The sequence below is a fragment of the Brassica napus genome, chromosome C8, assembly GCF_020379485.1.
Source record: "Brassica napus cultivar Da-Ae chromosome C8, Da-Ae, whole genome shotgun sequence".
Taxonomy (NCBI): Eukaryota; Viridiplantae; Streptophyta; class Magnoliopsida; order Brassicales; family Brassicaceae; genus Brassica; species Brassica napus.
The window spans coordinates 36,109,044-36,129,644 of NC_063451.1; the positions used below are offsets into that span (position 1 = coordinate 36,109,044).

The window sequence follows — 20,601 nt, forward strand, 5'->3', positions numbered from 1 at the left end:
AACATCAGCTGAAATCTAAGGAAGAAGAGGAGCAATCAATATTGACTGGAACAGTCTACAATGCCGTGGGAAGCAACCGAACAACTGAAAACTCATAAACCCAATCTGCAACAAATACCATATAATCTCATAGGTGAAGAAGGCAAGAAGAGCAAGAGAAAAATGTGAGTCTTTTTCCGGTGATTGTGAGAAGCACCGCACACCAGAAATGTAACGAAATACATAGACGGTGAGGGCTCAATTTTAAAATATGGGGAGAGGGCAAAAAACATCTTAAAAATTATAATTTTCTAAAATATGAAAAAAATATAATACAATTTTGACGATGAAACCGTTAATTTTAGAATCAACAAATGTGTAGATGCAAAGTTATTGAAATTCAATATTAGCTTACGTTAGATGCTCATTTGACTACTAACAAGTACTATACACACAACAACACATTATTAAAAAAAAACGCAAAATATATTAACTTATCACCTACTACATAACACACTAAAAACATCAAATAATGATCTTAACAAATAAAAACGACAACATAATTACATTATCCAAAAAAAAATCATGTTATTAGTAATAATAAAACAATATTCCGCGCGAACATCCTCTTAGTTAGTGCTGAATACTAAATGGTTTGTAAGTTTGACTAATCCTTTTTCTTGTTCACTTTCAAATATTATTTTATTTATTTCAGTTTTTGGCTTAATTTTAATTTTTTTTTTTTTGGTCGAAGGCTTTATTTTAATTTATTTTCCCACCTTAACTATTTTTTGCTTAGTTTTTTCACTTTTTGGAAAAGTAGCCTCTCGCCGACGAGCGTGTGCTTTTGAAATTGAAACGAACTGACTTCCTGTCAAAGTCACGGTGGTCTTGCTTGACTCACAATAGACGCAATAGTAAAAATAATAAGTGGGGTTTGTGAACACTTCCCAAATATTGTTTACAAACTCAAATGTTCAACATATTACAATAACATCACTACTTGATCTTTAGTAGAAGTCCCACAACACAGCTAATCAACATCCCTTTTTCTTTGAGTTAAATAGTAGATAGGATCATTTAATCGTGCTGGAACTATAGAAATATTTGTTCCTACAAACAAAGCAATGTGCTAATTTTAACATTTTACCATTATACGTAGACTGCCAAACTATTTGGTCGAATATGATCTGGAAAGCAAATGCTTTTGTTCTTCTCATTGCATAATAAGTGAGGCTTTCGACGCTTTCAGAGGAGAATACTGGTGAGGTCAAGTGATTTGATTCTATAGGTAGAGACCCTATCTTTCATTGATCCATAAATTGATTTCATGTGCATTTGTTCTTCAAGTTCAAATCCCCAAAGACATAATAAAGTTCTTTAGCAGAAATAACCTCAGATGGCATTTTATTTTGGCGTTTTTAAACACTCATCATTCTTAAATCAAAACAAAAATCGAAAAACAAAAATCGAAAAGCCGATAATGTCAAGCAAAAAGTAGAAGAAACCCTCAGAAATATATCGAGGGTGCTGATGAGGACATCACAACAGAAACCATTGAAGTTGAATTCTCAGTACTTGTAGTCCTTCACGTGAAGGCTCTCTGCAGCTCCATCACCAAGCTTAGCATCACCTTTGTACGTTCCGAGTGTGGCTTCAGAGTTAGCCTTGCACCTCACATACAACGCCTCTTGAGCTGCCTTAACATTCTCCTCTTTCCCTGCCCATGTCTTCAAAGTGCTCTGTTGCAACGCACGTCCGAACGAGAAAGACAATGACCATGGCTTCTTGGTCTTCAACTGGTTCATCGCGTTCAAGTTCTTGGTCGCCTCCTCCTCGCTCTGTCCACCAGACAAGAAAACAATAGCTGGAACAGCTGCTGGTACCGTTCTCTGAAGAGCACGGACGGTGTGCTCAGCGATAACCTCAGGCGCGACCTTGGCACTGTCGGATCCAGGTGTGACCATGTTAGGCTTCAACAAAGTTCCCTCAAGCAAAACGTGGTGGTCGCTAAGAGCCTTGTAGCAAGCCGCAAGGACACGCTCGGTGACGGCAGCACACTTGTGGATGTCGTGGGATCCGTCGACAAGGATCTCAGGCTCAACGATTGGTACAAGACCGTTCTCCTGGCAGATGACAGCGTATCTAGCCAACCCGTAAGCGTTCTCGTGGATGGAATGCTCTGATGGCTCGTTCTCGCCGATCTTGAGAACCGCACGCCACTTGGCGAAACGGGCACCAGCTTCGTAGTACTTCTTGCAACGCTCACCGAGACCGTCAAGACCTTGAGTGGTGGTCTCACCGTTGGTTCCGGCTAGCTCAACGGTACCCTTGTCGACTTTGATACCTGGGAGGACTCCTCCTTCCTTCAAAATATCAACGAAAAGCTTGCCTGCGTACAAAACAAAAACAATAAGAAACCTCACACATAAACAGAGATTAATTGTAAGAGAGATATAGTTGGAGGACTTAATAGTAATTAGTAAATGTTCACAATCAAGATTACAGAGTTTACTAATTACAATTAAGTCCTTTAACTTTATCTCTTTTACACTAATGAATTGGATTCGTACCATCGGAACTCTTTTGGTAAAGAGTCTCTTCGAAGAGGATGACACCGCTGAGGCAAGGGAGAGCACCGGGGGCGGTGAAGAGAAGCTCACGGAGAGCACGTCTGTTGGTTTCAACGTTCTCGACGTTGATGCTAGCGAGACGCTTTCCGATGGTACCGGTGGACTCATCGGCGGCGAGAATACCTTTTCCAGGTGTGCCGATGTAGGCAGCGTTAGCGATCAGCTCATCTGCCAAAGATTCAAAACAGAAAAAAAGCGCATAAACGATTACGAACGATATAAAACTTCAGATCGCGAATACAGTTGATTAGATCCGATGATTTAGAGTGAAGGCAGATCGATCAGTATACAACTAATGAACAGTGAATCGGATTTAAGCTAGTTTTGGTTATCAACAGATTCAATTCAACTCATACAACGAAGCAACTAATCCAGATCTAGAGAGTTAAACGCTCGATCACAATCAAAAACAACAGATCTAACTAAGGCTTATACGAAAACTACGCTAGTGAATCGAATACGTTTAGCTACGACGGGATAAGCAGATTCGAGTGATGATAGAGTGTGAGAGATCGTTACCGGCGAATTTGCTGGTGAAGGCAGACATGGTTTATGACGGAAAGATCGATAAAAGTTTTTGATAGAGAAGGCAGACGAGAGAGATGGAAGAAAGTGGACCAGACTGTTTGGTATTTATAGATGCGGAGGAGAGTCTATTGGTTGGTGAAAAAGTAAAATTTAAGGGTTAGATCTGTGACATGTTCTCCAAGAAAGTTTTTCAGCCGTTGGATCTTACATGGCTAATCTCGGTTTTACCCCTTATTAATTGAATCATAGAGGACTAGCTAGCTGAAGGGTAGTTTTGGTATCTTGTCGTGTTGATTACGGTGAAGCACGACTTCGGCCGCACAGCGGCTCGAACTTCCTCAGGCTCAACCTTCTAGCTAATTATATAATTTAGTTTAAACACATAATTTTTGCATTTAGAAAGTTTTGACTACGAAATTCCATAGAATATTCTAATTTTAAACTACTTTGTTTAGTAGGTTCACAGAAAAATGCGACTTTGATATCTCCCAACGTAGAAAAATGTGATCTGGTGCGTACTGCGACTCTTCAAACCCACGAATCATTACACTGTCTCAGTATTTTGCTTTCTACCGACAAGACGTAGAGTAATAAAGAAATGTTAAGCTATTTAGTGGTGTAATTAAGAAACGGATGTTAGAATATGAAATGCAGTTTTTAAGACGACATTAGGAAATTAAAAGAAACAAAATCTACCAAAGAAAAAGATCTATGCGAATCAGATTAAATATCCTAAGTTCAATTTTATCGGGAGTAAAAAAAGTAGGCTGGATTCGTTGATCAGTGGGTGTTCAAAATCTTTTATAAAAATAAGTCAAAATTGAAATGAGGTCAAATCACTAATGTTAAAAAATTTAGACATGATTATTTAGGTATATACAATATATTTAGAGTTTAGACATGAACAAACCAATTCATTTCGACACATAGTATAATTATTTGAATTCTGTGGACAAATTCATTTGATCATGGTTCTATTTGGATTTGATCATGTTTGGGTATGTTCTTTTTAAGTTCGAATCATCAATGTTCATAATCACAAAAATGTCTATCTATACAAACCCATTTAGACGTGTACGAGCCTTGAAAAATGCAAAACCACCTTAAACCTAGTTACTAGTTTTCTTAGGGCGGTAATGATATAAGGATGTAAATCATTTTTTTGGGATATAGATCATTTTTTTAGTAACCCAAAAATTTTCTAGGCCCAATGAATAATCATTACGAGATCCGTAGAAATTTAGGTTTTTTTTGTCATTTAAAACGTCTGCGAATGGCCGAACTCAAACTAAGATGGCGGGACTAATAGTTATAAACCTTTTACCACCAGAGTTAAAGGCTCCAGTTATAAGATGAAGAAAAAAAAAAACCTTTCCTAGTTTCGTTTAGAATGCTTTACCCGTAAGTTATTGTGGGCTTAGTTTTGAATAGAGAAGGATCCAAAAGAAAATGAATAAAGAAGCATTAAAGATAGAGATGTTGACATAGAACAACAAAACTATTTGAAAAGGAAATATGCCAATGGAATATGCAATTAACCGTTGAATTGGTTGGTAGCTGCGATTTCCACCGGTCTTTAAGGTTATTGCTTTGATTGACAACTTTGCAGGATGGTGGAACGATTTCAAAGCGATTCCGCAAGTATTTTACCGACCAACAAAATAATACAGAATGAAACAAAAATATTAAAAAAAATTTCATTAAGTGGAAAAGTGAGTTTTATTAGATTATGGCGGAAAAATTTACAAAATCAAAACTTTCATATTATTAAATTATATATCTTTTTTTTGAAACACATGCTAATACTATCTTAAGATTTAAAACACATGGTAATACTTTTTAATGATAAATAATTATATTGTAAATATAGTTATAATATAATTTGTATATTAATAAATCTTAATCTATTATTAAAACTCATTGAAAGATAAACTAGATATTTATAATAAGAACTAAAATACTTTTAAATAAATTTTAGTTATTTTCATATTTTATAACAACTAGTTTAATTATTGATATTTGTTTTTATTATAACAAATTGAATACCATATAAAATAGTTTGATCAATTTAATATGTATTCCACAATTTCGAAAATTTTAAATAATTATGCAGTTTAATTAATTTTTTTTCACAGTTTAACCATTTTTTTCCGTGATTCCGCGATTAAGCACTGGTTACCAATCAGGGCATATGTTTTGTTACATATTACATGCACACACACCATAGATAAACCTGAGTTTTCATAGTCAAATTAAAAATAAATAAATATAAATTATTTATTTTTCAAAAAGTTTACTTCCTTAATATTCTAAAAAACTATCCAACATAATTATAAAATAAAAATAAATATTGAATTTATGTCTTTAAAAATGTAAACATGGTAAAAATAATGGCAAAAATTTATTTTACTTATTATTTAATTTATGCATACATATAAATCATAATAATATGAAACACAATTCAAATTGTCTTATCATCCTTATACACTATTTTTTATCAATCATTCTTTTTATTTTATATTAGATACATTAATATTTATATACAAATAATTTTTTCGAAGTGGATACTGGTGGGAACCCCAATCAAATGTTTCACTAGTCCAGTTCTTTCACTGTTACACGCACCTCTTGCGATCCCAGTTCTATACATTCGACCTTTACCTTGTCATAAATATTTATTCAATTTAACTTATAACAAATTAACTTATACTCCCTCTGTTTTTTTTATTGTAAGTAGTTTAAGCAAAATTTGTTTGTTTCAAAATATAAGTAGCTTTCATAATTTTAAGTAATTTTTACTTTTTATTGGGTATAGTGTTACCAATCAAATAATATATACTTATTTATGATTAGTTTAACTACACCTAATTTATATATCAAATGCTATTTTTGAAAAAATTAATAACTTTTTTAATATTTGTGCATTCATCTAAAACTACTTACAATAAAAAACAGAGGGAGTATCTGTTAGTGGAATGATAACAGGCTATGGTAGTCTAACAAAATTGCTTTTAGACACTTGAAGCTTGATTTTGTGGTATAGAAATAAAGATAGTACTACATCATTAGCTTATTGTATTGCTCCTTTTTCCATTCTATATTAATTTCTAAAAATCTATGTGCATCTTTTTTTTTTTTTTTGTCACTGAAAACTTTATTAATAATAATAGGTAGGGGGATGGGCCAAATAAGGTCCAAGCCCAAGGGTTCAATACAGAAGATATGAAAAACGCAGAGATTCTTTTGCGAGATTATCCGCTTCCACATTCAGAGAACGAGAGATATGCGCAAAAGAGATTGATGCAAACTCAGTAGATATCGATCGGATGTCTTTCACAATACCGATGATTTCCTTAGCCTGAGTGATGCCGGAGATTGCTCGGATGAGCGTTAAGTTGTCGGAGAGCACCTCAAGAGAGCTGAACTCCAAATTGATCGCCATACACATAGCTGATCTGACTGCAGAAGCCTCTGCAACTAGAGGGGAGCCTATCGAAGCTTCACACATCGATCCTTTGATGGGAGATTCGAGTTTCGGACCCGAGAACACCCACCCTAGTCCTGCTACGAGCTTTTCCTTGTGCCACGCCGCGTCTGTCTTGCATGTCACTTGGTCGTTATCGAGATTAATCTGTGGTGGTGCTCGCGATTGGAATTGCTGACTCTGAGGTAGGTCCTTCTTTCCAGAGGATTGATTTTGCGAATTGGTCCATTCTCTTGCTAACTTAATCCCTTTCAGTGTTGTTTCCTCAGGAGATTGGTATCGTCCTTCGAAGATGAGGGTGTTTCTCGCCGTCCAGATGGCCCATAAGACCCAGGGGAGGATGTTAAGAGAGAATCCTGAGGGAGGCAGACAAATAACTCTCCTAAATTTGACTACTACCTCTGGGAAAATCATCCCCGCAGCTAGGTGAACTGCTTTGCTAAGGGGGATAAGATCCCAAACATTCTTCGCGTACTGGCAGTTGAAGAAACAATGCATCTCATTCTCAGTATCTTGGCATCTAACACAAGGCGTTGCTGATGTCATACCTCTTCTTTGCAGATTTGAGCCTGGAGAGATAGCTTTATGGACAATGGACCAGAGGAACGTTTTCATCTTAGGTGAGAATTTGCCTGCCCAAATGTCTCTGATCCAGCTAAATTCTCCTTCTGCTCTTGTTAGCTGTGTATGATGGTTGTGAGAAGTTGCAGCAAAGTAACCTGATTTGGTGGAGTAAATGCCCGAAGCTGTCTGGTGCCAGATAAAGGAGTCTTCCGCCCCCGTTGAGCTTGGCTTTAAACATTGTATCTGCTCGGCGAGGTCTGGTAAGAGCTCCTCGATTCTCTGCTTGTTCCATTTGAGTTCGGAAGTTAGTAGATCTGCCACCGTTAGGTCTAGGGCTGATTCCTTGATAGGTCCCATAGGTTTTAGGATCTTATCCAATGAGATCCAAGAATCCTTCCAAATCTTGGTCGTTTGTCCATTTCCTATAGATTTCCCTAGGTTTTCTTTCAAAAGGTCTCGCCCATGGAGTATACTCCTCCATCCATGGGAACAGCTCTGCGAGGGTGCTATCTCTAGGAAACTCTTGTTGTGGCAATATTTTCCCATGAGAATACGTGAAAAGAGACTCTCTGGTGCTGTAATAATACGCCAGGCTAGCTTTGCTAATAGAGCTTGATTGAAACGTTGGATATCTCTGAGCCCCAAACCCCCCAGAGCTTTAGGCTTCGTTAGTTGGTCCCAAGCAACCCAGCATATTTTCTTTTTGCCTTCAGTCTCTTCCCACCAAAATCTGGTCAGTACTGACTGGATTCTTTTACAGAGGCTCACCGGTAGCTGAAAACACGACATGGAATACGTAGGTATTGCGCTTAGGACGGCCTTAAGCATTGTGAGCTTTCCGGCTTTTGATAACCTCCTTGCAGACCAGCTTACTGCTTTCTTTCGGATTCTATCCACGATAGAGGTAAACAAATCTCTTTTTCTTCTCCCAAAATGCTCTAGAAGGCCAAGTTACTTGCCTAAGCCCCCTTCCTTTGTGATTCCCAATACTGATTTGGCATTCTCTTTGATTGCAGGGGGAGTTTTACTTGAGAAGGTGATAGACAACTTGTTCTTATTGATCCTCTGTCCAGAGCTTTTTCCATAGTCTGTGAGTACTGCTTGGAGTGCTTCGCAATTTGATTGAGACGCAAGACAGAAGAACATCGTATCATCTGCGAAGAGCAGATGATTTATTCTTGGACAACCTCGTGCCACTCTTATACCCTGAAGTAGGCCTTTCCTCCCAACCTCTCTACACAGCCCTGAGAGAACTTCACCGCAGAGGATAAACACATAAGGAGATAGTGGGTCGCCTTGCCTGATTCCTCGGAGAGGTAAAACATTTCCATACACTGTTTCATTTATAAGATAGGAGTAGGAGACTGTAGTGATGCATTGCATGATCCAATTTATCCAAATTGCATGGAAACCAAACCGGTATAGGACATCTGAGATGAACTGCCATTCGATAGGCTTTTGACATATCTGTTTTAACTGCCATAGAACACCTTATTTCCGCTTTTGATGTCTTTAGAAACTGTAGTACCTCATGCGTAATAAGTACATTGTCTGCAATTGCCCTTCAAACAAATGCTGATTGATTTTCCGATACTATTACTCCAAGAACATTCTTTAATCTGATAGAGATTAGTTTAGAGATGATCTTGTAGTAAATGTTGCATAAGGCAATTGGCATGTACTCTTCCACCGTTTTAGCTCCCAGAACCTTTGGAATGAGCCTGACATGAGTCTTGTTTATTGATGGTGCAAGGAAACCTGTTGAGAAGAAGGCTTGTATCTCGGAGATCACTGCTGGACCAACTACTTCCCAGTTGGCGTGAAAGAAACTGGCTGAAAAGCCATCTGGTCCTAGCGCCTTTTCTCCATTTATCGAGAATGTGGCTTCGGTGATCTCTCTCTCTTGTGGAATAGCTATCAGTTTCTCATTTTGCTCTGATGTTATGCAAGGTTGTATAGCCCCGTGAACTATCCGATTCCCGAGATACTCTGATGATTTGAACAGATCTGCGTAGAAAGAGGAGATGATGTTCTCTATTTGTTCTTCTTCGTAGTGTGGTAAGCCATCCTTATCTTCAATGACAGAGAATCTATTCCGTGTAGATCTACCTTTGAGATAGCATGGAAATAGCCCGTGTTTGAGTCTCCCAGACTTAACCATAATTGTCTGCTTCTTTGTTTCCAGAAATATTCATCTGCTTTGTAGAGCTGGAGAAGGTCTGAGTTGAGCTTCTGAATCAAAGCTTCATCTGGTTGTAGATCAGACAGAGCGACATCAAGTCTGTTACGTATGTCCTCCATGCCCTTCTGGCTATTCTCGTAGAACTCTCTGCACCATTTGCAAATGGCCTGACGACATAAAGAGAGTCGAGCCTCAACTGATAAGTTTTCATTTCTCATCCAGACTGAAGATACCAGTTTCTTTATTTCCATGTTATCATTTAGTCGTCTGTCGAATCTAAAGATCTTTACACCTTTCTTTTTTGATGTATCCAGGAGCGAGAGGAGAGGTATGTGATCAGACCCTTCGTACTTGAGGTATTGACTTCTACACGCTGGGAATAGATCAGCCCAATCACAGTTGCTTAGAGCTCTATCCAGTCTGCACAAGACTAGGTGTGTATGTCTCTTTCCCCTCCAAGATAGATAGCTGCCTGAGTGTTTGAGGTCAAAAAGATCGTTTTGAGAAAGAAAGGATCTAAAGGCTCCGAAGGTTCCTTCTGCTCTACCTGGGCATCCGCTCTTTTCACTGTTGTCAATAATTTCATTGAAATCTCCAGTAAGAAACCATGGTCCTCCATTTGTTGAGTGTAGATTAGATATCTCATTCCAAACTTGTAATCTTTTTGAAACCTCTGGCTCCCCGTACACAAAGGTTGCGTGGAAACTGATGCCTTTAAACAGTATCCTCGTATCAATGTAATTGTTTGTTGCATGTTTAACCGTGAGATCGATGTCTTTTTTCCAGGCAAGGAAGAGGCCTCCTCCTCCGGGGCTATGGGGAACAACAGCAGCGTAGTTGTAGCTTTGAAACCAATGGAGTTCTTTCAACACCATCTCTGTAGGGTTTTTTGTCTCCATAAGGAAAGTTACATCTGGTGAGTTCCTCCTCTGTAACTCCTTTAAACGCTGGACTGTAATGGGATTCCCCAACCCACAACAGTTCCAGCTCAGGATTCCTAAGGAACCTGGTGTAGCTCTGACCGAAAATCCTGTTTCTTGCTTGAATCAGGTGTATCATTATCGGCCGGAGGCATTGATCCTTGACGTGAAGATCTTGCTGCATTCTTTGTTTGAGTTGGCAAGGTTTTTTTGGATTTTTCCCCTTGGTTTCCTTGTTTTCCCCTAGTCATCGCTGGAATTAACTGAATGGGTGGGTTCAAGGCAGGAGTTGGGGCTTCCTTTTCCCTTCCTGACCCTTTTTTTGCTTCTCCTGATGTCATACGAGCTTTTGAGGATTCACCCGTTAGCCGCTTTCTCCCATTTCCTGGTGAGTGTTGTATCTGTGACAGTTTCCTTTTTTTAATGCTTGTTCCTCTGAGAATATTAGGAGACAGTCGTTGTGAGCGTTTCTTGCCTTGCTTTGATACTTTGTTTTTTGGCTTTGTTTTTGAAATTCTGTAGGGTTTCCTCATCATCTGCCACCTCAAGATCATTTGATGCTGTCTCTTGTTCCTTCTCTGGACCCTCTGAGGAACTTATAATGAGTGACTTGAGACGTGGAGAGTTGGTATTCTCCAGCAGGGGTTCTGTGTTGCACAAAGGATGTGCCGCGTTTTGATGGTACGGTTCGAGGCTTCTCAACTTTGGTGGGGGTGTGACCTCTATGTCTGATGGTTGCATTGCTATATCAAAGTCAATTCCCGGAGGACTCACCGATCTAATACCCCGCTCCCATGGTGATAGTGGGCGTCTCTGCTCGGCTGCGGCAGCCATAATAGAGTCCACTGTTTTTTCCAATAATCCTTCCGCGTCACCCAGTAGAACACGTTGTCTTCTGGCCACCGCCTCCACTGGATCAATACAGCTAAGGTATTGCTTTGTGACTTCCTGAAGTTCCCGCATTACTTGTTCCTTAGATGGGATCGTAGGAGTTTGACCTAACTGCGGAGATCCTCTTCTTTCTACTGCTTCAGGGGGCCCCTGCTGTTTCATGAAACGAGCCACCACTTCTTCTGTTTGTCCTCGAGCATCCCCTGCCAGAACCCTCTGTCTCCTCGCTGCTGCTTCAGTGGGTTCTGGACAGTTCAGGTAAAGCATGGTTGCCTCGTTTAGATCATTTAGAATTTGCTCTTCTGTTCGCTCCTGTAAGACCCTTTGTGAAGTCTGAAAAGTTGTGTTTGTAGCTACAGGGGTTTGAGGTTTTGCTCTGGACGGGCCCGTTGTCTCTATTGTCGGTTGAGGTAATGTTGTTTGCTTTAATCTCCATTCACTGAGGCCTCTCTGCGGAAAAGGGGGTCTCCTCTGCAAATCTCTTCCTGACACTGGGTCTCTTTTCTTTGTGTAGGGTGGGGAGCTCAAACTGTGAGGTTCAGGTACACTTTCCAGCATTTTTCCTCTCCAAGGGAGATGTTCCTCCCTTGGTCTTTCTAGAGCTTTCGATGGAGGGGGAACTCTAGTCTGTTTTGTTTCCACTCTAGCCCCAAAATTGTTACCGTGGCGGTCAATCCTTTCATGGAAAGCTGCAGCTTTCAGGTCTTTAGTAGGCATAGATCTGCCATCTCTTGGTGGTAAGGGTGTAACTTTTCTATTACGCTGCTCAGGAGCTCCTTGTCTACCACGGTGACGTTCCTCCTCCATCTCAGAGTATGAAACCTCTCTATGTTTTGACGTTTCCTTATCCTATAGCTGCTCTGCTTGTGGTGTATCCCTTTAGTTTGTAGGGCAATCTTTCTTCAAGTGTGAGAGGGAGTAGCAAGAGGAGCAGTGATTCTCTAGCTTTTCATATTCCAGGTAGATAAGACTCTCTTCCCCCGAGTCAAATTATACGATTGCTTCTTTTATCAGAGGTTTTAGCCCATCAACTAGCACTTTAACTCTTGCTGTCGTCTTGGTGAGTTCATGGTCTAGGAGCGTTCCTAGATCCTTCCCTATTTTACATACCATGTCTTCAAGCCAGAAATGAAGAGGCAGGCCTTTGATGCGGATCCAAAAGAAGATCTGTGAAGGGAATGTTGTCGATATAACTGGTTCCCACCTTTGAATGATGACCATCCAGTAAGCAAAGTGGTAGGGGCCGTTATCCAACACTCTCTGTAAATCCTCCTCTTTCTCAAATCTGAACTGAAAGCAGCCATTACCTAGATCTGATCCTGTGGCTCTTCCCTGTAGGTGCCATTTGCGAGGTAAGGTTGGAATGAGAGCCCAAATTCTTTGTTCATGTGGGTTGGTGACGCGTCCAATGAGAGTCTTCGCGTTTTCTTTGATAAGAGCAGAGTTATCAACACTAGGGGCTTTGATTCTTTTTATGTGAGTTTCTTTATCTTCAGACATCGGACCTTTCCCCTTTTCTTCTCTTGACAAGCGTCTTGCCATGTTTCCTTGCAGGTTTGTTGCTCAGATCAGCTCGGTGAGTAACAGGATTTGAGATGTGGTATCTTCAACTCTCTCGTGGGTATCAAGATGGAGCAGAAGAAGATAATTTCGACGATGAATATGGAAAGGCTTGAGATCTGTAGAAGGTGAACTCTCCGGAGGATGCTACTTCCAGAAAAGAAATAGGGTTTCCAAGTGAGATCAGACGAAGGACCGGAGGATACTTGCCAAAAACGAAACTTCTCTGAGATGTCGTTGTCACTAATTTGAAACGTTGGAGACGTTGCTTTTTTGCATTGGGAGTATTGTCTGGGAGAATCCTTTCTCACCGAGTAATATATATATAATAACACACAAATCGAATAATATATATATATATATTTCTTATTATTATAGCTAGTATATTACTTGTTCCAGAGTGTATGCGACTCTCCAAGGTAGGTCGTAATTTGCTACCGGGCAAGGAGCAGCGCGAAACAGGAAACCTTTGGGGCATTTGCAAAAGTCGTGCAACACAACATCTTTTTATAATCGGACGGCTATTATTAGATCACTGTATTTATAATCCGACGGCTGCGTCCTAAACTGAACACCTTATATATATCTCATTTAAACTGAACACCTAAGCTAGACTCATCATATTTTTGTGTAAAGTTGTTATCTGAGACTATGGCTACTATCACTGCTGTTAAAGCTAGACAGATCTTCGACAGCCGAGGTAACCCCACCGTCGAGGTTTGTTTTTCTTCTTATATGTTTACATAACCGGTTTTATGTACAAGAAAGAAACATTTGTCTTGGTTCCCAAGTTTTGAAAAGCTATTACATCGCAAGTTTATTGTCCCCTAAATCTCAGGTCTAGTGTTGTTTACATTGTTTATTCATGGATTGAAAACAGAAAGAAGACTAGTTAATGTCTTGATAATGTTTATAGGTTGATGTCCACACATCCACTGGCGTTAAGGTGACAGCTTCCATTCCTAGCGGAGCTTCCACTGGTATGTTGCTTTTGGGTTTTCTATCCATTCTTTCTAACTGTATATCTCTTGCCTACCACCATTAGCTTATTTTATTCAGATATGAATGTTTGGTTAGATTTATCAGTCGTAGTGGATTTTATTGGTCTGTTTAACTTATTATTATTGTAAATATGCCATAGGAATCTATGAGGCAGTTGAGCTAAGGGATGGAGGATCCGACTACCTTGGGAAAGGTGTCTCAAAGGTGAGTATACGTGTTATGTTCTTGATTATGAACTTGTTTTCTAACAGATGACCAAATGTTTCTGATCGTAACATGTTTTCTTATTGATGTCTATAGGCTGTTAGAAACGTTAACTCAATCATTGGCCCAGCCTTGATTGGCAAGGTGACACACTTATTAAACATTCTCTGCATCAAACCTTTATACACGTTATGGATCACTTAGTTTGCAAAGATTTGTGTATTTTTCTTGTCTGCAGGACCCAACTCAGCAGACTGCTATTGACAACTTCATGGTTCACCAACTTGATGGGACTCAGAATGAATGGGGCTGGTGCAAACAAGAGGTATTTAGTAATATACTTCTTTTTTTTGTCCATTCATTTGAGCATGTGAGATGATTTTAAAATACCTTGCTTCTTTTGTTTGCTTATAGCTTGGAGCCAATGCTATTGGTTCTGTGTCTCTTGCTGTTTGCAAAGCCGGTGCTGTTGTCAGTGGAATCCCTCTCTACAAGGTTTGATGCTCTTGTAATTGCTTAGGTTATATAACTCGTCTCTTGTAGCTTTTCTAATTCTTTACTCTCCTTTGCATCTTGCTGCAGCACATTGCTAATCTTGCTGGTAACCCCAAGGTAGTGCTACCAGTTCCCGCTTTCAATGTCATCAACGGTGGATCCCATGCAGGAAACAAGCTTGCAATGCAGGTATGGTGGACATGTTTCATTTTGTATAACCCAAGACTCTAGTTGACATGCAACATGTGTTGGCACAGGAGTTCATGATTCTCCCTATTGGAGCATCATCTTTTAAGGAAGCCATGAAAATGGGCGTGGAAGTCTACCACACCTTGAAGGTAAAATCTTTATTCATTTTGTTTCTTCTTGATTGACATGTAACCTCACACATGTATGTGACTTATTTATTTTTTTGAACGCATTTTATGTGATTTATTCACGTGTGATATTTCAGTCTGTGATTAAGAAGAAGTACGGTCAGGATGCAACCAACGTTGGTGACGAAGGTGGCTTTGCACCAAACATTCAAGAGAACAAGGAAGGTCTCGAACTTCTCAAGACTGCCATCGATAAGGCCGGATACACTGGCAAGGTCTGTATTGTACCCATTATACTTTACACTGTCCCCCTGAAGCCAAAGCTTAAGCAGTGAAACTAAATGGGTTTCGGTCATAACTTGATAGGTTGTCATTGGAATGGATGTGGCTGCATCCGAGTTCTACACATCAGACAATACCTACGACTTGAACTTCAAAGAAGAGGTAAAGTAGTCTTGTTTACCTTAGAAACCCTAAACTTTCTTGAGAAGCAATCAAGAACATTGCTCTCATTGTCTATCTCCTGGCCTATTTGTGTATTTTCAGAACAACGATGGCTCGCTAAAGATTTCTGGAGATGCTCTCAAGGACCTGTACAAGTCATTCCTTGCAGAGTATCCAATTGTATCCATTGAAGACCCATTTGACGAAGACGACTGGGAGCACTATGCCAAGATAACCCGCGAGGTGGGCGAGAAGTATCAGATTGTAGGTGATGATCTGTTGGTCACCAACCCCAAGGTCTGACACAACTAATCAAGTAGAACTTACTCTTTATCCAAAGTGGTTATATATATATATCTCTAACACTCATTCTTGTGCAGAGAGTTGAGAAGGCAATCAAAGAAAAGTCATGCAATGCTCTTCTTTTAAAGGTAACACCCCCACCTTATTCTTAACTGAAGGCTTTTGAAACTATCTTAATAAACTCCTTTGGTGAATGAACAAACAGGTTAACCAAATAGGATCTGTAACGGAGAGTATTGAGGCGGTTAAGATGGCCAAGAGAGCTGGTTGGGGAGTGATGGCCAGCCACCGTAGTGGAGAGACCGAGGACACCTTCCTTGCTGACTTATCTGTTGGTTTGTCAACCGTAAGTCACCCAACATTACAATAAAATGTTGAAGTCTGTTTTGAAATAAAATACTGAAGTCTAGTGTTTATTGTTGTTATATCATCATGCACAGGGGCAAATCAAGACCGGAGCTCCATGCAGATCAGAGCGTCTTGCCAAATACAATCAGGTTTAGTGTACAAATGATGTTTTCTTGACTGATCTGAATATGATCACAGAGTATTCATCAAACTGATCCGCATGTAATGTTTGTTAAAGCTATTGAGAATTGAGGAGGAGCTTGGAGCCGAGGCAGTGTATGCAGGAGTCAATTTCCGCAAGCCTGCGAAGCCATACTAATGAGAGAATCAACTGGAGCTGAGAGTTTGATGATGTGAAGATTTGAGTTTTTGTTTTTGAAATAAAAAGAATTGTTTTCATGTGATGTACCAGCGGCTACACCCACTTAACCACTCGGCAAACCTGCACTTTTTTATTTGCAATCAGCCTTATAAAGTATATCAGTGGTATACTTTGGCGTTATGTTTTGTTCTCTTATATTACAATAAAAATCTTTGTGTAGATTGTCCTTTCTTTCTTGGTTTTCTTGAGACTTGAATATGAAATCAACTTACACAACAACAACTGAAAACCAAAAACTGTATAAACAATCAAGGCCTAAGTTTCTTAGCATTGCATTAAAAGGGTAAATCAATGGTTTTTTGGCATTTTGTTATCTTATTCAATAACATATTTGTGGTGACTGTGTCAACAGTCAAACCTACACAACAAAGCTGAATCCCATGTAAGTTACTGTTGACTCAAGAAGGGCTATAGTGGTAAGCCCACTTCCAACACCAATCAAATGTTAAAAAACGAACATGAAACTAATATTGAGTTGTAGTTAACATCTTGACTTCAATCGATTTGCCCTAGTAAAAAAATCTACAGATGCTAAGTCCGTTTCTCTCACTCTTTCTTACATGAGATACACGATAAAAATGCAGGCTGTGGGGTTCGAACCCACGCGCACTTATGTGCAGAAGAACTTAAGTCTTCCCCCTTAACCTCTCGGGCAAACCTGCGCTTCTGTAAACTAATTCAAATCTAGCATATAAAACCTTATCAGTTAGTTGTAATTCAAAATCATAACAACAGGTAACAAACCTTGAACCTTCTCTCTGCATTGTGGTTTCTTTGTTGGTTCACCACAATTCCTGTCTATGTAAGTAACAACATTACAACACAGCAATTGCAGTACAACAACATTCCCTGGTTTTATTTTCTCGGTTTAAGATGTTTTACATGAACTCTGTCAAACCTTATGTTCTCTTCTGAATAGGATTTACAACATGTAAACCCAAACTGACAAAAGAGACAACAATATTGTATAATATGAAGCTTACAATAATATAAAGAAAGATAGTTATTATGCTTTATCAGAATCATGTCTTTGAGCGTTTTAAGTAAACAACTACAGCTACGCTCGTTATCACAACAGCTCCTGTAACCACAACACCACCACGCCATGTAACCCACCCGCCACATCCCTTTCCATCCAGAGTACTCACTTTCTTGAGTTGACCCGTTTCCAAACCCAAGCTCCTTGTTTCTGTCTCGGTGAAGTCCAGAAACAGCCTCAGCACCTTCTGTCCTGTAGACCTAGCAAGAGCAACAGCACCAACCAAATCACTATCCGACGTAATCAACACCTTATCACCTTCATCATCCTCATACACAATCTGAGGCCTTTGTTCCTCCACATCAATACCGATTCTTTGCATCACAACACCCATCAGCTCTTCAAGGCTTTCACCACCGGAACTAAACCGATGCACACGGCCCTTAAGGTCTTTGACTTTGAATGAAAACGAGTTCTCTAGCTCTAGAGAAGGGCAAGAAGTGAGCTTCCCAATATCTGAATGACGATGCATCATCATCATCCCCGACATTTCACTATGACCGTCCGAATCATGATCAACCGGGTCCAACGCAAGAGCCGAATCCCAAAACTTCTGCATCATGGTGTTAGCCACGTCGTTCACAGCTCCGGAGCTGTTCTCAACCATCGAGATAGCCGCGTGAGTTATCTGCAACACGTCAACGCACGCCGCAACCGAACCGTCTTTGTCCAACACCGGAAGATGCAAGAACCTCCCGTCGTGCATCGTATGCAACGCGTCGAGAATCGTCGTCTCTAGCGACACGCATTCGGGACTAGGCGTCATCACTTTCTCGACAAGAATCGTTTCAGGAGATAAGTTTTGGACTACAAGTCGCATAAGAATGTCCTTAGAAGTCAGTATCCCTTGGATCTTGCTCCCCATTGAGATGATCACAGAGTTAACGCGCAGATCACGCATCCTTCTCGCAGCGACGTAGACCGAATCTGATGGCGCAACGAGCACAACTTTGGAGCTATCGGTGATAATCGTAGACAAGGCGGGCTTGAACATCCCTTCCCTCAACGTCTCGATGAAACCGTACCCACCAGCTCCTCCTCCAACACCTTCCACCGCTGCAGCTAAAGCACTGCCTTGCTCCGCGGCCTTCTCCATCCTCGAGATCGCATCGTATAAACACTTCGTGATGTCTAACATAGCAATGACTTCGCCGTTTTCAACAACTGGCAAGTGTCTGAACCTCCCTTGAACCATTTTTTGAAGAGCATCTAAGGCTAAGGAGTCAGAGGTGACGAAGACAGGGTTTCTCGTCATGACTTTGGAGACAGGAGTCTGGTCTGGTTTTAACCCTTCGGCGATGACTCTTGAAGCTATGTCTTTGTCTGTGCAGATACCGGAGAGGAGGGAGCTTGAGTTGGTCAGGAGAATGGCGCCGACGCGACGGGCAGCCATTCTCCGACACGCGTCGAAGACGGTGGTGCCTTCGGGGATGGTGATGGCTTTGTCTAACCGAAGCTTCTTAACTGTTCTCTCTACGTTAGAAGGAGGTTGAGGTGAGTTTGGTAGGTTGTTGACGAAGCTTCCGTGGTGCTCTGATTGGTCTGGTTTCTTGGAAGGTAGTGGTGGTGGTCCTCTCCTCCTCCCTGATGTTGACGAAGTCCCTGTCGCTTGAGTGCTCATATCGATCGATCTAAGGCTTGCAAGAAGAATTAATAAAAAAATATATCAAATCAAATGCACAAATCTGAATATAAATCCAACTTTTAACATTTTACCGAAAAAAAGATCTGAATAAATCTGATGCAATGAGGATGATCAATCCGATGATAATAACATGCATACATACATAAACACGAGCAATTAAATCAGGTCGGAACAGGATTTATGTGAAATGATGATGGACAAAACTTGAGACGCAAGAATGGGATTAGGGTTAGGGTTTACCTTTCTTGGAGAACTTGTCTAGCTTCTCTCTGGTTTGTTGTTCCACGGCTTTCAGCAAATGTCTTTTAGCCATTTTATCATGTTCCGCGGCGAATGTGAGGAGGTGGTCTTCTTCTCCTTCTTATTTAATTTAGTCAAACTATATTAAATCTGATAATTAAGAAATCAAGAACTAATGATGTATTTCCCGTAAAAGAAAAAAAAATATTCAGTGAAATTAATTTTTGCATGTGGCATGGATTAGGCGGAAAATGGTCAAATAATAATACAAAAACATAATTGACAAGTATTGTACTACGTGTGCAAGCATGTTACTGGAAGGTTGCTTCTAGGCATTTGACCCCATGTCACTTGACAGAATCACGGTAAAACCCTCTATCAACTAATTTTAATATATTATAAAATTTATATATTTAATTTTATCTAAAATAAATTATCAAAATTTTGATATATTGACAAAATTTATATATTCATAAAATATAAATATGTGTTAATAGAACTAATAATACAATTTTTTTAAAAAAATTGTAAAATTATAAATAAATATAATTATGAAGAAAAACAGAATATTTATTTTTATTTATATAAATTTTAATTTATGATACTAATGAAATTTATTTACATAAATTATTCTAATATTAAAATTTGTGTTTATTATTTTATCAAATATTAATCAAAAATAAATACTCATTCCGTTTCATTTTAATTGTCGTTCTAGGTTTATGCACACAGATTAATAAAACATATGATTTTGTATATTTCCAAAAGAAAAACACAATTACCTATACAACTAATCATATTTCAACCAATAAAATAAAAAAATAAAGTAGAGAATCTTAATACTAAATTTTGCATTGAAACTATAAAACGACATTTATTTTGAAATGAAAATTTTTCTTCAGAACGACAATTAAATCGAAACGGAGTGAGTATATTATAGCAGTTCATGCTCAACACAATGTTTCGTTTACGGATCTGTTCGTGTGAAATTAAGGTTATGAACGAGGAGGGCAGGAGAGAGACAGATCATATGTGTTGCATGAAAACTGCATTTTAACTCTCATTCACTATTTTTTGTTTTAAAATTTGTTTTGCAGGAGATCTGCATGCAGATCAGATTTTTTTGTTTTTTTCTGAAAAAAAGACAGATCTCCTACATGCAGTTTTGTCTACTAGCATTTGGTGGTGGTTCACTCATTTTTTTTTCCTCTGACCAATAAATGATTTTATTACAAAGTAATAATATAATTAATATTCTTATATAAAAAAACACATTTTCATTCTATTTAACTTACAACTTTTACAATACAAAAATTTTAATTGTCTACTTATTTTTTTATTTTTGTTAGAACATTTATCTAAAATATTTATATGATGTGTGCGTTTTTTAATTATGTAAATGTATAATATTGTACTTAAATATATATATATATTAATGGAA

General features: G+C 39.1%; 5 protein-coding genes and 1 non-coding gene across 7 annotated transcripts; 1 reads left to right on the top strand and 5 right to left on the bottom strand.

Annotated features, from left to right (window-relative positions):
- Positions 1-1,358: 1,358 nt before the first annotated feature.
- LOC106367801 (fructose-bisphosphate aldolase 8, cytosolic) lies at positions 1,359-3,288 on the bottom strand. The gene is made up of 3 exons (XM_048764593.1): positions 3,132-3,288; positions 2,553-2,780; positions 1,359-2,371 (listed from the first exon to the last, which is right to left on the bottom strand). Exons 1-3 carry the CDS (start codon positions 3,157-3,159, stop codon positions 1,551-1,553), a joined length of 1,077 nt encoding a protein of 358 aa, XP_048620550.1. The 5' UTR covers positions 3,160-3,288; the 3' UTR covers positions 1,359-1,550.
- Positions 3,289-6,348: 3,060 nt separating this feature from the next.
- On the bottom strand, positions 6,349-7,734 carry LOC125591991. The gene has a single exon (XM_048766955.1). The coding sequence runs from the start codon at positions 7,732-7,734 to the stop codon at positions 6,349-6,351; it is 1,386 nt and encodes a 461-aa protein (XP_048622912.1).
- Positions 7,735-8,139: 405 nt separating this feature from the next.
- On the bottom strand, positions 8,140-10,245 carry LOC106363457. Its single transcript, XM_013803191.2, has 3 exons — positions 9,298-10,245; positions 8,789-9,256; positions 8,140-8,664 (listed from the first exon to the last, which is right to left on the bottom strand). Exons 1-3 carry the CDS (start codon positions 10,243-10,245, stop codon positions 8,140-8,142), a joined length of 1,941 nt encoding a protein of 646 aa, XP_013658645.2.
- A 3,147-nt stretch (positions 10,246-13,392) lies between these two features.
- On the top strand, positions 13,393-16,173 carry LOC111212059 (bifunctional enolase 2/transcriptional activator-like). The gene is made up of 15 exons (XM_022713437.2): positions 13,393-13,458; positions 13,658-13,721; positions 13,883-13,947; positions 14,044-14,091; positions 14,186-14,272; positions 14,362-14,442; positions 14,530-14,631; positions 14,700-14,780; positions 14,897-15,034; positions 15,126-15,203; positions 15,306-15,500; positions 15,584-15,634; positions 15,712-15,852; positions 15,947-16,003; positions 16,093-16,173. Exons 1-15 carry the CDS (start codon positions 13,393-13,395, stop codon positions 16,171-16,173), a joined length of 1,335 nt encoding a protein of 444 aa, XP_022569158.2.
- Positions 16,174-16,815: 642 nt separating this feature from the next.
- TRNAL-UAA lies at positions 16,816-16,898 on the bottom strand. Its single transcript has one exon. It is a non-coding gene; the product is annotated as a tRNA-Leu (tRNA).
- A 171-nt stretch (positions 16,899-17,069) lies between these two features.
- On the bottom strand, positions 17,070-19,377 carry LOC111209135 (CBS domain-containing protein CBSCBSPB3-like). 2 transcript variants are annotated; one of them, XM_022708957.2, is made up of 2 exons: positions 19,161-19,377; positions 17,070-18,906 (listed from the first exon to the last, which is right to left on the bottom strand). In XM_022708957.2, exon 2 carries the CDS (start codon positions 18,894-18,896, stop codon positions 17,259-17,261), a length of 1,638 nt encoding a protein of 545 aa, XP_022564678.1. In that variant the 5' UTR covers positions 18,897-18,906; positions 19,161-19,377; the 3' UTR covers positions 17,070-17,258. The 2 variants fall into 2 exon arrangements, with proteins under 2 accessions (XP_022564678.1, XP_022564677.1); XM_022708956.2 differs by having other exon boundaries at positions 17,070-18,912.
- Between the last annotated feature and the right edge of the window lie 1,224 nt (positions 19,378-20,601).

Coding starts and splice junctions, on each gene's coding strand:
- LOC106367801 (XM_048764593.1), bottom strand. CDS start 3,159: ATGTCTGCCTTCACCAGCAAATTCGCCG. Junction 2,781..3,131: donor CTTCACCAGCAAATTCGCCG/GTAACGATCTCT, acceptor AATCTTTGGCAG/ATGAGCTGATCGCTAACGCT. Junction 2,372..2,552: donor TTACCAAAAGAGTTCCGATG/GTACGAATCCAA, acceptor TTTTGTACGCAG/GCAAGCTTTTCGTTGATATT.
- LOC106363457 (XM_013803191.2), bottom strand. CDS start 10,245: ATGGTGTTGAAAGAACTCCATTGGTTTCAAAGCTACAACTACGCTGCT. Junction 9,257..9,297: donor ATTTCCATGCTATCTCAAAG/GTAGATCTACAC, acceptor ATTGAAGATAAG/GATGGCTTACCACACTACGA. Junction 8,665..8,788: donor GATTAAAGAATGTTCTTGGA/GTAATAGTATCG, acceptor GTTCTATGGCAG/TTAAAACAGATATGTCAAAA.
- LOC125591991 (XM_048766955.1), bottom strand. CDS start 7,734: ATGGGAAAATATTGCCACAACAAGAGTTTCCTAGAGATAGCACCCTCG.
- LOC111212059 (XM_022713437.2), top strand. CDS start 13,393: ATGGCTACTATCACTGCTGTTAAAGCTAGACAGATCTTCGACAGCCGA. Junction 13,722..13,882: donor TCCTAGCGGAGCTTCCACTG/GTATGTTGCTTT, acceptor AATATGCCATAG/GAATCTATGAGGCAGTTGAG. Junction 13,948..14,043: donor TTGGGAAAGGTGTCTCAAAG/GTGAGTATACGT, acceptor TGATGTCTATAG/GCTGTTAGAAACGTTAACTC.
- LOC111209135 (XM_022708957.2), bottom strand. CDS start 18,896: ATGAGCACTCAAGCGACAGGGACTTCGTCAACATCAGGGAGGAGGAGA.